We start from the raw sequence: 15,995 nt of genomic DNA on the forward strand, positions 1-15,995 counted from the left end.
AAACTAAATTTGCCTAGACATTAGAAGTATATAGCAAATTTATTAGTGAGAATCCCATCATGCTTTGGCTTTCAACTTACATTGTCTTTTGGTTATTTGAACCAAAAAATTTCTACATAAAACTCAATTTGTTTAAATTTTAAAAGATGGTTTAAATTTCATAGACTTTGTATTTTACTCAAGCCTCAGCATTTTTGTACATTGATTTCTTTAATCAATGTCTAGGATCCTAAGTTTACAAATTAATATTTTTCACAATAAATGTATTAAATCATTAAACTTATGACTTTCAACTTGTCTTTATCTGACAATCACTTTAGTCTTTTACTGTACCCCACATGTTACTTAATAGGTATTCCATTTTGCTTACATCATATTTGCACCACTTAAAGGGTTTATTTATTCTCTTTTAACAGGAGGTTCACTCAGTGAAATCTGTAAACTTTCAAACAAGTTTCATAGTATAATTCCTGTGAGATCTGGCCATGAAGACTTGGAGCTCCTGGACCTTTCAGCACCATTTCTTATACAAGGAAAAGCCTATCACTATGGGTATGTTTTCAACTTGGGGAATTTTTAGAATTAAAAACTGTTTATGAGTAATTTTTATTTTTATTATTCTATTAGTTACTATATGCTCAATGGAAACTTATTGAGTACCAACTTACATGTACTAAAGGGATAGAATGGATAACAGAGAACATTTTACATAGTAAGGATCAGTGTTGTTCCCTAAACTTTTCTTTCAATTGTTTGTATGTATGTGTATACTAGGACATGATATAAAATGAATTTATTACTGTGAGTCCTTGCTAAAAATGTTTAAAAGTTACCACTAAGGTGTTTACCTAGAATTGGAATTACTGAATCATAAGGTATGCATAATTTTTGCTTTATAGGAAAATACTAAGTTGTTCTTCCAATGGTTTTAACAATTTATGGTTCCATCAATAGTATATAAAAATTTTAATTTCCACCAAGTTCTAATACTTGGTATTAGTCTAATTTGTAGTTCCTTATGATCATCAAATGGTATCTATGGTGCTTTTGTCTGTATTTCCTAGATGACTGGTGCATTTAAGCAGCCCTCATGTTTATTGGCTATTTAGTTTTCTATTCCATGGATTCCATGTTCACATCTTTTATCTTTTTCTTTATGGTGATTGATCTTTTTTTAGTCCGTGTGTGTGTGCATGCATATGATAGATTATAAGAATTCTTTCTATGTTAGAGATAATAATCTTTTGTCAGTTACATCTCTACTTGTGTTTCCTGTACCTTTTTAACTTTATGGTTTGTTATTTTTGTAGATTTTTAATAATATTAATATAGACATATTTTACCAAAATATTTTCCAAAATCTTAAAAAGTTTTAAAAAGCTTTCCTTAATTTGTCTGAACCTGTTGCTTTTTAAGTAGAATTTAGATGTGAAAGTTACAGATACCAGGATATAATCACTTTTTTTCAGATCCAAACAGACTAGAGCTGGGAGAGAACAAAGGGGGAGGGCTCATGTTTGCATGTCTGTGAAAGGCTGTCTCAAGGACTTTCTGAAATAATGCTAGGAGAAATTCTTGAGAAGTGCAGCAATTCAGATAAGATGTTTTTCAAAGGACACCTGCCCAGTAGAGACATCTCCACCAGTGAACTGACACCAGTTCTGGCTTTGAGTCTCCAAAACCAATGAACTTTGTTTCCAAGTAGCTTGCGTGAAATTCTCCTTTTGCCAATAAAAGTTTCCCTTTAACCTCCCCTCTTTTTTTTTTTTTTTGAACTTGCTCTTCACATTTATTGAATTAATCTATTGGTCTTTTGTTATCAACTTAAGAATGTGTTTAATATTAAGAAAAGTAGCCCTCTGGCTTTGATATAAGTTGCAAAATTTTTCTCATTTTGTTATTTCCCTTTTGATTTTGTTTATGGTTTTATTTCCATGCAGAATACACACACACACATTCCTATGTTAACCTCCCCTCTTCAGATGCATGTGTGGCTTGCCCTAGCTGTGCATTTCTTGTCATAATCTTCTTTTCTGAGTCCCAAATAAATTCCACAGATTTGGAGATATTTTTTCTCTGATTTTTTGTTGTTGTTGACAAGACTAATGGTTGCATTTTTTATTGGTTATATATTTTTTAAGGTTTTGTATTTTATTAACGAAATTTTTCTAGAAAAATATTTATTTCATTTATTTTTTAAATTTAAATTTATAGGCATATGTTGATAGTATTTTGATGATTTTTAAATCTCTACTTTATTCTTGAATATACATCTTATTGTTTCTTGGTACAGTCTTTTTTTCCTTGACCTTTCTTTGCCAAAGCAAATACCTTTTGTTCATGTTGATGTTGTCTATTATTTTACTAGTGCTCTTATCTTTGCCTTTCTTTACTTTCTATAGGTTTCTTCAGTTTTTCTTTTTCAAACTTTATCAATTAAGTGCTTACCTCAGTTACCTAATTAATGTTTAATATATTTTAATGTTTATATTTATCTATAACTTTCCCTCTGAGAAAATAGTCATAGCTTTATTCCAAGCTTTGTTGTGCAGTGTTTTTCTTGTCATTCGGTTCTAAATGTTTCATAATTCCCATTATGATTTCTTTGACACATAAATTATTAGATGTGTATTTGTGAGTTTTCATACATTTATTTTAGGGGCTATGTTTTCATTTACATTTTAGTTTTATTGCTTTTTAGCCAAATAATGTGATGCATTTCATAATCCTTTGGGATTTGTTCCACTTTGCTTTATCCTAAATGTGGATATTCAGATTTGTATATATTGCATGTATTTTTAAAAAAGAATGTGTATTCTTTAATAGTTGAATTAGGATTTTCTATATGTCCATTAGATCAGGCTTGTTAATCATAATTAAAACTTCTATTTCTTTTGTAATTTTGTCTATTTAATCACTTTCTTAGAGAGGTTTGTATAAATGCCCACTGTAGTTGCGGGTTTGTAAATTTTTATTCTGTCAACATTTGGTTTATATATTTTGAGGCTCTTTTATTGGTTCATTAAGTAAGGTTAAGTATTATTTTATCTTTCTGGTGAATTCATTATTCTGTATATTACAGATCTAATTCTAAGTATTATTTTCTGCCTTAAGATTTACATTTACCAATATTTTTTATTATTGTATCAGCTCTTTTTGCAGGTGAGGGAAGTTGGTAATTGCTTAGTTATCTTACTCTCATTTCTTTGCTTTCAAATTACTGGGTCATCCTATTTTAGTATGTCACTTATAAATAAAAGCTTATGGCTAAATTTTAGTTTTAATAGGTGAGTTTAAAGTATGTTTTCATTATTGATATATTCAATTTATATTTCTCCATTTTTTTATTGTTTTATACTTATGTTTTTACTGGTTTTTTCCTGTTTTAAAAATTATTTAATTTTTTCTCCAGTCTTTTATTGGATTGATTTTTTTATGTGTTACTAATTTACTCTATTTCCCGTTTTACTGCTTTGAAAGTAGTTATTTAAGTTTGACTTATTACTCTTAATTTTTAATTTGTATACCATACTTCTTTTATCAATGTCTAATGCTAATCAATATCACTGTCTTTTTTTTAGGCAATAATATTCTTTCATTCTATTATCTATTGTTAGAGAAGAAATATCTATGTATTTGATGAATAGAAGGAGATAAAATTTAATATAGTGAACCTTCTGTTTTCCCCAAAGTGCAAATTAAAAGGAATATTTTCAATCTCCTTTTGAATTTTTATTTTTGTCTTTATTCAAATATTTTTTTAGGTACATTTTTTCATCAACAGCTCATAAACATCATTATCATGTATAATAAAAAATACATTACTCTTACTTAGAATATCTTGGTATATAAGTAAAAATATCTATACTAAATAATGTAAAATTTTAGTATATTGTATAGTTTTAGATTATATACATTTTAAAAAGTAACTATGGTATTAGGTATCATAAACTATAAACTTCTGGATATATGCTTACTAAAAAAATTAGTTATCCAAAATCTTGCTACCCCTGACTATTTTAGTTGGAATAATTTTTTTATGTTGGCTATACTTTGGCTATTAGATATAGCTCATAAAGCCATAAAATCAGAGAACTTTAGAGATTATTATCTCTCTTAAATTTTTCATTTTAACAAATAAGGAAATTAAGAGCCAAGCTAATTCATGATTTGGACCTGGAACCCAGCCCTTTATTCTCAATTTACAGTTGTTTATTCTGAATCTTATACTATCTTTTTTATTGTCTTTATAGAAAAAGCTTATTTTTTGATAATACTCTTTTCAAATAATCACAGTATAAGAGATATAATACTCTTCTGTTTAATGACTTGTTTTTTTAAACAGAAGCATGCTTCAACAGAAAAAATAAGCTATAATTAAACAAATTAAATTAATTTTAAATGTTTATGTTTTTTCTTTTATTAATTTCAGATGTAAGCAGTGTTCTAGCTTGAAACCAATACAAAATCTGAATTTCCTGGTCGATAAAGCGTCATGTATTCCATCTTCTGTGGCAGAAGGTTAGCTAAATTTCCATGCTCTACAGTTTTAACTGTCTGTATATAAGGTCAACTTACTGATTTATATGTTAATATCTATGGATCTATAAGGCTGAGTTAAAATGTAACTTTTCTTAAGGGAAACCATTCACAGTGATTGCAATAAAAGTATAGAGTAAATGTTTAAAATACTTTGCAAAGTCACTTTTAAGCACCTGCCAGTATTTTTTAATCATAATGCATATTTTAATATTTATAATTTTTCGTGTTAGTCATTGATCATAAATACTGGTTCTGAAAAATCTTTTCAGCTCAAAGTATCTTGGGATGGAAAAGGGTTTTAGAAATAACTGCTAAAACTTTTCACCCAACACAAGTCTTTAGCTGGAACAACAAGAATCTTTATATCACATTCTTAACTGTGATTATGCAGCCTTTGTTTAAAACTCTTTCAGTGACAGGGTACTCATTACACGCAAGGCAGCATGTCTTCTTAATTTTTAAGCATTTCTTAATATTGAAGCAAAAATCTACCTACCTTTAACTTTAACATGGGCCAAGTTCTGTCTACTAAAATTATTTACAGTATACCCATTTCCTTTCTATAAGATAAAAAGATGTTGTGCATTTGAAGATACCTGTCAGGCCTTCCTTACTTTAAGTAGACATCCTTACTTCCTTTGCTACTTTCCCACATTCCTTACTATTTTGTTTCTTCTCCTCTGTAAACATTCCGCTTTACCAATGCTCTTCTCAAAGTTAGGCATTCAAGCTAGACATGGTGCTGCAGATATAGTTTGGCCAATTCAGAATATAGGGAACATTATTATTTCCCTAAAACTGGACAGTCAGATTCTGCTAGCCTGAAATTTCATTGTCTAAATATTTACTTGTATACGGGGTTGTATTTTCCTTCTTTTTTAATTCAATTGTGTGCTACTGCTGTTTCCATGTTTTGTATGTGGTCTGGTGCAATCCTAGATTACTTTCTTATAAACTTCTTGATATCAAGCTTGATTTCCTTATCCTATTCTTAATGTAATTTTTTGTGTGTGGTCACTCAAGGTAGGTTTTAAGTTCATCCCTCTTGGTTTTAGTTCACAGTTTTAACTTACTGAGACCTTTTGAAACCTAAAAATCAGTTCCTCTGTATTAACAGTATCTCTTATGTGCCCTAATTCATGTCTGTGTGTCCTAATTTAGTCTTCTTACTTTCCCCCTTAATTAGGCTTACTGTTTTTAAATATTCTACAGATGGAAGCTAATGTAACATTCTATAAACATACAGGGTCTTCCATTTACAAACACAAAGATATTCATCTAACCTATGAATTCCCATGTGATTTAGTATCTCTAATTTCTGTTTTCTTCCTCATCTTACCAAATTATGAAATCCCAGATTCTGATATTTTTATTCATTCAACCAGATGATATCTCTTAAAAAATTAGATGTCCTTTATGCTTATATTATAAACCAGGGAGAGGCATATTAAAAAATTAATTTAATTGCATGCTATTTTTTAGAACATTCTGGTATTTCAGTTTTATCTTCCATAAGACTAACATGCAATGAGTTGCATTTCATGAATTACTTTTTATGGTTTCTATCAAGGCATCAACTCATTTGAAAGATACATTATATTAATATTTAATCAAAAAGAGTTACTTATAATATCATGAGACATTTTCCCTATGTAGGTATAATGATTTGTTCCAAAATGGACATGCTAAATGAGCTTAATATAGGTTGAATATCTGTGAAGGTAAAAATACAAAACTGTTTTTTTTCTACTGTCACACCATAGCAATCAATACAGAAGACATCTGTAACCAAATGTGTCAGGGATTTTCCTCCACATTCCAAGAAAGCAAGCAGTTCTGCAGTGGACATCCACTGGATGTCCTCCAGTTCAATTCTGACACTATCTACCTGAAGATAGTGTCAGGTTTTTCTTTACCTCTTGAACTATTTTAGTAAATAAAATATACGGGTATATACTGTCATGGAAACAAGTTTAACTTTGCCTTGATAATAAGAAATCGGAGGCTCATATATTTGATCTTTTTTTCCTTTCACTAGTTCTGGGTATTGTACCCCTCCAATATGTGTTTGTTATGACATTTACTCTTGATGATGGAACAGGAGTATTAGAAGCATATCTCCTGGATTCTGTAAGTAACAGAGGTAGTAAAGATATTTGTAACTAAAAAATAATATTTATTTAAATTTTAATACATTTATTCATACCTACTTTATTTCTAAAAGGATTTAAGGCAACTTAAAAGTATAAATAAATGCAAGCACATAAATCTTAAATTGTATACCTCTTTTTTTGATTTAATGCTGTAAATCTTAATATATGAATAGTGAAAAATTGAGGAACAGAGATTTGAAGGGGGACGGTCATTCTCCATATGATGGAGAGGTATGGCCACTTTATGTAGGCATTATTTATAGTCAGCATTTCACCATACTTTTTAAAACATTTACATTTCATATTAGAGGAAATGAAGTTACTTTGTTAGGGAGATAGGTATTGTGTGAAGATATGAGGCAGTTCACAAGACCACTTCTGACACCAGTTGCAAGTTTGGAAGTCCCAAAGGCCACCCTTAGTTTTGATAACTCAGAAGAAAGACTCACAGCACTCACTGAAAACTATTATACTCATAATTAGACTTTTTACCACTAAAGGATATGAATTAAAATCAGCCAAAGAAAGAAGGACATAGAGCAGAGTCCAGGAAAGTTCCAAATATGAAGCTTATAATTGTCCTCTCTCCACACAGTTGTGGACTGGTTTACTTTCCCTGCAGCAATGTTTCTTGAATACCTGCTATGCACCAGGCTCTGTTCTGTTCTACAGGGGATATGAGACTAAGCAAAGCAAGCCAAATTCCTTCCTTCCTGAAATTCATAATATAGTAGGGGAGAAAATAAATAAATAAATAAATAAATAAATATATACTGTAGGTTATGTTTTTTAAACTTAACATAAGATTTGTTTTCCTCTACACAAAGAGAATAGTCATCCTGTTTTTTAATCATCATTAAGTCAAAGTAATTTTACTTGATTATATGTATCTCAAAGCTATTTTAAGATTAAAGTAGTAAATCAGATTGTAGAGTTTAGACCAGCACTCTAGTTTATGAATTCTATGATCTTGATAGAGTGAAATAGTCTAGATTATTTTTAATTAGATAATATTTACATAATTTTATATTAATTATCACTTTTTAAGAAATAAATTTCATTTCCTTTTTCTATCATATGATTTTTTTAAAGGACAAATTCTTCCAGATTCCAGCATCAGAAATCCTAGTGGATGATGACCTTCAGAAAAGTATGGCTATGATCATGGATATGATTTGTCCTTCAAGAATAAAAATTGGTAGGTGATAATATTATAACAATACCACCCTTTTCTTTTACTTGAAATAGCACCTAGCATATATCTAATCTGTGGACTTCTAGAAGTCTAAAAGGTATGAATCCAGATGAATTACTAAGTAGTGAGTGATTACTATATGGTCCACCTTTTAATAAAGTCAGTGGCTGGGATAAAATAGGTATGAATCATAATTCCTACAATGAAAAGCTTTTAAAATATTTTGAAATATAGAGAGGGGAAGCAGTTTTGATACAGGCACATTTGATGCTGTATTTTATACATACAAACTTTAGTTGAAATTAGACCAAAAGAGATGAAATATTGGCAAGAAACATTTCCTATAACAGACTTCAATTATCCAGTTTAATCAATGGAGAATTTTCTGTTGCGTGTTAAGATTTTACAAGATTTTGTTTCACAAATTTTTTATGAGCCTTAATAGTTTTCTTTATAGACATTTGATTAATCAACTAGATCTTCTTGAGGTCAAATTGTACTGATTATACCTGCTGCCACTAAGTTTTCCTTCTGTGGCCATTATTTCTATTTATGTTGAAATTACAGATCTAAATCATATTCCAATAATTTGATTCTTCTAATAATTTTTTATCAGTAAGAAATTTTCCCAGCTGCAGATTTAGCTGTTGTTGGTTTAACTTTTATAAGCTATTTTGATCAGACTTTACTTTCCCCTGTCAATCTTTATATTTTATAACAGTTCCAGAATGATAGGAGTTCTCGTTCATATATAACAAATCTTAACTTTAATACCTTTGTTTGTTGTCAGTTTTCATTTGGGTTGGCTGTTGGATTCTTTGGGATAGATTTCTGAAATTATAACTTCATATCAAAAAGCATGGGCCTCATAGACTTTTGGTATATACTTCCAGATTGCTTTTCAAAAATATTTTACTTGTTTATCGTTCTACCAGCAGTGTAAGAGAGTGTCTGTCTTGTTTCACCTTTGCCAACATCAGATGCTATATTAAATGCCTTTGAGACTCGAACTTGAAGAAACATAAGAGCCTTTTCTAAAAGTTATAAATAGATTGACTCCATTCATAACTAAAGCTTGGCAATGGCATCTGTGGCTGCCAGCACTGCCTGGGCTCTATACCTGCTACTTGATCTGAGTTTTAGCTGGACTCAGGTCAGGGCCTGGGCTCATTTTAAGTCCAGGTTCCTTTCTTTCCAGTCATTCAAGTAGAAAACCTAGGGAGATCAGTAGCATTCAGCAGGAAAAAAAGGAATAAAAATTGGGGGTGAGATAGCTCACTACCTTTGCTATCAAACATTTTGAAGACTCCAGGTATGATCACTTTTATCTGTTGTTGGGAAAAAAATTCAAACTAGTCACAATTGCTGCAGAACAATAACATGAATACAATGTGTATTTGGAATGTGTATTTACTACTGTTAAATTTGGTAAGGGCATTTATTTACTTTTCAAGCTAAATTAAATGTTTTTTTTTTTGTTTTTTTTTTTTTGAGACAGAGTGTCACTTTGTTGCCCTGGCTAGAGTGAGTGCCGTGGCGTCAGCCTAGCTCACAGCAACCTCAAACTCCTGGGCTTAAGCGATCCTACTGCCTCAGCCTCCCGAGTAGCTGGGACTATAGGCATGCGCCACCATGCCCGGCTAATTTTTTTTTTTATATATATATTTTAGTTGGCCAGATAATTTCTTTCTATTTTTAGTAGAGACGGGGTCTCGCTCTTGCTCAGCCTGGTCTCCAACTCCTGACCTCGAGTAATCCACCCGCCTCGGCCTCCCAGAGTGCTAGGATTACAGGCGTGAGCCACCGCGCCCGGCCTTAAATTAAATGTTAATTTTTCTAGCTCAGCGTTATGCTGAGAGATATATATATTTAGAGTTATTTAGTTTTAATGGTTAGATACCATTTTCTTTTTTATTTGCAGATTCATATCCGTGGTTGGAATGCTTCATCAGGTCATATAATGTCATAAATGGAATAGAGCAGCAAATTTGCTATCAGATTTTTGACACCACAGTTGCAGAAGATCTTATCTAATATTGCCATTCAACTTAACGTACGTAAAATATTGTAATTTTAGAAAATGTTACTTTTCATGAGATTGTTATAAAACATGTAAGAAATTTAGTTGTTTTTGAAATACCATCCACATTTCCATTTTAACCACTATTTTAGTGTTTTTTTTGTTTTGTTTTGTTTTTGATAAATAGACATCGTGTTATCTTCTTGTGAATATGTTAATAATGTTCCTGTTTCTCCAGATATCCAGCATGAGGATGGCTTCCGGGTATATAAAAGAAAAAGAGACATTCAATAAATAATAGTGTTTTCATTTACTCTTTGTATTCCCTTTAGAGAAGGTATTTTGTTTCCTTGCACTAAAATCATTTTTCCTACTGTTTTTTTTATGTATCAGCCACTGATTTCTCTGTCATTCACCATCCCTAGTTGGGCTTCTTTTCCTGCCCTGGTTTTTTAATATCAGCAGTGTTGATAATTTTAGCATGGCTATGGGATTAGAAAATATCTTTACCTTAAATTTCTTGTCTTTTACTGGGTACAAGGTAAATGACAGCTACTGGTTTGGTTTGGTTTGGTTTGGTTTGATTTTTATACAGAGGGATCTGCTTAAACAGCACTTTTTAGAGAAGTGTTTCTCTTAGTGAGCTACAGGGTACTAAAAGTGATTTGCTATAAGTAGAAGTGGCAAAATTGCGTTGTTTGAGTGCTGATATTGAGCATTTTAGGATAAATCCATGTCTTTAGACCTAAATTGGATGTTTTGTTTGTTTCCCTCCGTGGTATTAGAAGTTATTCCATTCCACCTCAGGCTAATAGAGTGGTCAGATTTACAAACTTAATGACTTATTTATAATGTTAGTGACCCTTTTTCGTAGTCTCATGTAAAATACACCTATATTACTAGTTTTCACTAATTGAGTGAGATGTTAAATCAGTATAATAGTCTACTTTTTACCTGACAGTGTTTGCCAAATTTAAAATCATGACTATTTAATTTCCTACAAATATGTCTATGTATTTGTATGTACAAATTTGTGTATGTTATTTGCTGAAGTCTCAGACATATAGATCTGCCTAGTTCAATATTAGTGAAGAATAAAATAAATTCACATATTTCAATTGTTTCTTTTATTTGCCCTATGTTGAGCTAAGAAATGATAGGAGGCAAAGAATTTCAAAGCAGGTATTGTGTAAAGTACTTAACATATATTTGAACCTTACAACAGCCAGTTTTCCTGATAAGAAAACTAAGGCTTTATTGATAAGCTGATTTGACTAATTTCACATAGTTTTGTGGGGTTTTTTGAGAGAGGGTCTCTGTTGCCAGGGCTAGAGTGCTGTGATGTCACAGCTCACTGCAACCTCAGACTCCTGGACTCAAGCGATCCTCCAGCCTCAGCCTCCTGAGAAGCTGGGATTACAGGTTCACAGGTTCGCACCACCAAGCCTGCTTAGTATTTCAGGGGTGTTTTTTTTTGTTTGTTTGTTTGTAGATACTGGGTCTCACTATATTGCTCATGCTGTAATTTCACACTAGGTCAGTACTTAAATTCAGGTAATCTCTATCCAGAGCCTGTACTATTAACCACTCCATGATTCTGGAACAAGTTAGCATGGAATTTTCTGCACATGAGTTCTGTGTTAAATATCTGAAGTAACACTGGAAATAGATTGATTGTAAAAGGAGTCATTGTGTTTTACTGCACAATCAAAAGGCTTTTAACACCTCATTGGCACAAAGGATTGGATGGATAACTGATTTCCTCTACACGTAGTAACCTTAAATTCTAGTTCCTGGATACATTAGCACATCTCTACACCTAACTACCAATCTCCTCCATTGTTAACTTACCAATTTGTTTGAGCCAGTGAAAGAGACTGATGCTTTTATTGTAGGAATGTAAACTCTGGGTTCAAAACATTTTCAGGGAAAAGTTTTAAAACCCTACAGTTGAACAGATGTGTTTCAGTATCTGTGATGTGGTAGGGATACAAAGGTGAGATACGTATTTTTTCTGCCTTTGGGAAGTACTCAGTCTAGAAGAGCAGGAGTCAAAAAGCACTGTGGGTTCACGATGTGAACCTGTGGAATCTCCAAGTTTACAAATGAAAACTCTTCCCATGAATCTTCATGATGATAGATCATTTCTCTTTTATTTTTTGTTTTAAATAAACCTCCACATTGTCGTGATTTCTTTTAGTTTGTTGTGAAGGTTTTTCCTTAACTTTCCTAACCTTTTTTTTTTTAACTTTTCAATTTTGAACAAGAATTGTTCCATCAACACCTAGTATTTATCCAGTGGCAATATATATGCCTTACCCTAATCAGGAACCCAGATTGTTATTATAGAATTTCATTTCTGGAGAACCATGATGGTATTTCATTGTGCCTAAATTTGATCCTTGTCCCCTTTATGTGAATATTGGTAGAATCTTCTTGTCAGAGTTAAAATTCCATAAATTTAAGAGAATGGTTTGTGTACAGGCTCTGCCTCAATTTCCAGTTTCTGCAGCATCCATTTTTTTAGACATTACTGGATTGTCTCTTATCCCTGCATTGTTCTGTGTGAGGAAGAGAATGCACACCTTAGAATATCGGAGGCAGCTGATTATTCTTTTTCTAGATGCAGTACTGAAAAATGCACTGCTCACAAGCTCTTTGTGTGGCCGCCTTCAATTAGACTGCTTTATCTGAGGGAACTATACATGCCAAGGCAGTGTATCACTCCTATTTTCTTTTTACCTCTGGTTATACTGCACCTTGGGAGCTGTTTCTAAATGAGTGTAGAAACACTGGTGTTGGTGGACTAGAAGCTGAATGCATCTCTGTCTAGCTAAGAAAGCTGTCTTCACACAACGGGGCTCTGGCTGCCCAGGTTTCTAATTAGTGTAGATCCTGTGCCTTAGCTACTTGCAGGTCACAGGAATGACCCAAAGTCTTTTCCCTGCCCACTTCCCAGCTGACTGTGAAGTCCTGTTTCAGAAACTAAAACATGAATTTGTTACTACTTCTGACTTGCAATCTAGCCAATTTTCTTCTGTAGTTTTTGGGAACTTTCCTTGGTATCTGAGGGAAAAAAAAGCTAAATTCTTCTGATAATTTTCAATGTTGTTTTAAATTCTGATGTTACATTTCATCATGTTTTGTTTTTATCCAGACTTTTTATTAATAAAAGTAATATATACTAGTAAGAATTTGAAACCATGTAGGATATGTAAAGTTGAACTAATCCCTGCCCTAATTAGTACTCAGGAAGAAACCACTTTTAATAGTTTGGTTTGTGATTTTCCAGACAGTTTTCCCTAAGAACATGTGAGTATATGTATTTATACATTTTTTAAATAGCGTAATATTATATAGTTATGCAACTTTTGTCACTTTATATAGTGAACTTTATTTTTTACATGTCAATAAATATAGAGGGAGAAACTCATTGCTTGTCATTACTCAGTATAGGTAACTTTTCAGAGGGTAATTCTCTGATTATTTCACTTTCTATTTCTGTTGTGGTTTTTTGTGTTTAAGCATTTTATTTCTTACTATGGCAATTTTGGAATTTTATATTTTTATAAGAATATGTCCTTATTATCTGTTTTGTCACCTTATTATTACCTTATAGTTATTCATAATATTATGTTATTATTTCTTATTATTTTAGTCTGTATTTTGTCTGGTGTTATTTCCTTTTTAAATAAATCTAGAGACCCTGGAACCTGGTTTCATTATATCTCCTGGAGGTTTTCAGGCGATCAGAATTTTGGAGACCTGCCTGTCCAGACTTCCTAATACAGATTAGGATTGTGCCATGACACAGTTCTCTTAAAATACTCTTCCATGCTTTGAAAAATTCATTGTGAAAAGAATATCAATGCAAAAAAGGAGAATGCTTTCTGTGATGCTTTTCTTTAGGAGATTTAGGCTCTGTGAAGCCTATGATGAGTCACACTAAAGTTCTAGGACATTATTTTAGAGAAAATGAAAACATTTCTTCCTCTGCTGGCTGCACAGGGTCTCTGGATAGTATCAAAGTCTTCTACCCATTTTAGGAAAAAGAGGTCTAGTCAGCTAGTAAAATCTGGGCATAATGATGTGTTTTTTCCCTCTAGTACTTTGAAATAGTATCAAAACTCGCTAAGCAGGAACTCACTAGTGCATTCATACATGTGAGATCATATTGTGGTCAGGAAATCAGTAATGCTGTGTATTATTTTTTTTCCTGCAGTATTGTGATTTTAAGCTATTAGGAAATTTGAGATCAGTTAAGGTTTCAAAGTGATGATCATCTTACATGAAGATAAACGTCCTTTCCATTCAAGACTGCATTTGATGGGTTGAGAAGTGTGAGGCATCAATTATAAGGATAATGTATCAGTGTACATAGGAGCGCTCCTTCAAATGTGCCAATCGGTGAAACATGGATTTCAGAGACTTCTTTGCTATATTTAGACTATAGCAACATCTTAATGAATTTCTGGGGTTTTTCACCTTGAAATTTAAGCCACAAAGTCACATTGACATTGTCTGTGTTTGTGTGTATGCTTGCTTTTATTCTCTGCTTTGAGTTTGCATTTTTGGATACTATCTTGAAATTTACCCAACGGTGTAGTCCACAACTACCAAAGAAACCATTTTCAGTTTGTTTAAACTTTTCTTTAATTATATTTATTCGTTCACAGTATTTTGAAGACTTGGATCATGTGTCTATTAAAAGTTTTAACCTTCCAACAGTATTAATCAAATATTGTTGCAGTTTCTAAACAAGTACCTTTTTATATATTAGCCTGAAGCTTCTTTTTTTTGTATGCCTTCAAAATGATTTTTCCATTCTTTGAAATAGGAACTCCCAGATAAAAGCCAATTTTTGCTGCATAAAAACTATTTCTCAGCAGACTTTCATCCTCCATTAGAAGGCAAAGTCCTAGAATTTAAAACTTTTTGCCAAGTTTAGCTACTTCACAAGTGACTTTCTGTCCAAGGCTTCCAAAACAGTTAATACATACATAAATAATTAATAACAAGTCTCTCAGCACTACAGGGAAGGTAAGACATTTTAAAAATCAAAATTATTGCCTGTAATCCTAGCCCTCTGGGAGGCCGAGGCGGGTGGATTGCTCGAGGTCGGGAGTTCGAGACCAGCCTGAGCGAGACCCCGTCTCTACTAAAAATAGAAAGAAATTATCTGGACAACTAAAAATATATATAGAAAAAATTAGCCGGGCATGGTGGCGCATGCCTGTAGTCCCAGCTACTGGGGAGGCTGAGGCAGTAGGATCACTTAAGCCCAGGAGTTTGAGGTTGCTGTGAGCTTGGCTGACACCACGGCACTCTAGCCTGGGCAACAGAGTGAGACTCTGTCTCAAAAAAAAAAAAAAAAAAAAAATTATTAGCCTGGGGAGTAAAGTGAAAACATAGCTTGCAATAGATAGGCATGGTTGCAGTTTGGTTTTAATAGGAAATCCATGTGCTTATTCCTAATTAGATAAGGTTCTAGAATAATTAAATGTGTCTTTAAATTTTGGAATCATAATATTTCTGCACAATAATCGAAGTTTAAATGGAGGTTAAGATAAAAAAATACTAAGTACAAAATTGATATTTAAAAGTCAACTCATATATTTACATTCATTTATTATTCATACAGTGTCTGTATCCAAAAAGGATTTGATGTGATTTATAATAAAAAACAAACATGGGACACACCTTTAGAAACAGGACAGGAAAATGAGAACCAAAGAGAGAAGAATGTTAAAACAATTCAAAATCCCCAATTTGAGGGATGCTACAGGTTTTGAACAAAATTTATACATGAAAATGCAACAGGTTACATTGCTCTTACTGAATAACAAAAGTTATTACATTGTGCTATTAGGAGATACAAACCTTTTATTTGTCTCAGTATTAAGAATAACAAGGTCATTTTTTTCTTTTTTTATTCTTGAGACAGGGTCTCGCTGTTGTCCAGGCTGGAGTGCAGTGGCACGATCACAGCTCATTGCAGCCTTGAACTCCTGAGCTCAAGACATCCTCCACCTCAGCCTTCCTAATAGCTGGGACTACAGGCATATGCCAGACGCCCAGCTAATTT

At 32.3% G+C, this 15,995-nt stretch overlaps 1 protein-coding gene across 4 annotated transcripts in view; it reads left to right on the top strand.

Annotated features, from left to right (window-relative positions):
* POT1 (protection of telomeres 1) overlaps window positions 1-15,995 on the top strand; it is an 89,922-nt gene that overhangs the window by 55,812 nt on the left and 18,115 nt on the right. The window contains exons 14-19 of one of the 4 annotated variants that reach the window (XM_045564384.1): window positions 417-552; window positions 4,433-4,521; window positions 6,581-6,672; window positions 7,788-7,893; window positions 9,812-9,943; window positions 15,855-15,889. In XM_045564384.1, the coding sequence (XP_045420340.1) occupies window positions 417-552; window positions 4,433-4,521; window positions 6,581-6,672; window positions 7,788-7,893; window positions 9,812-9,924 (536 nt within the window). In that variant the 3' untranslated portion in view covers window positions 9,925-9,943; window positions 15,855-15,889. Of the gene's footprint in view, window positions 1-416; window positions 553-4,432; window positions 4,522-6,580; window positions 6,673-7,787; window positions 7,894-9,811; window positions 11,265-15,854; window positions 15,890-15,995 lie in introns of those variants that run through there. The other 3 variants (XM_045564383.1, XM_045564381.1, XM_045564382.1) reach the window with 3 other exon arrangements.

Source organism: Lemur catta, chromosome 11 (assembly GCF_020740605.2).
Source record: "Lemur catta isolate mLemCat1 chromosome 11, mLemCat1.pri, whole genome shotgun sequence".
NCBI classification, from domain to species: domain Eukaryota; kingdom Metazoa; phylum Chordata; class Mammalia; order Primates; family Lemuridae; genus Lemur; species Lemur catta.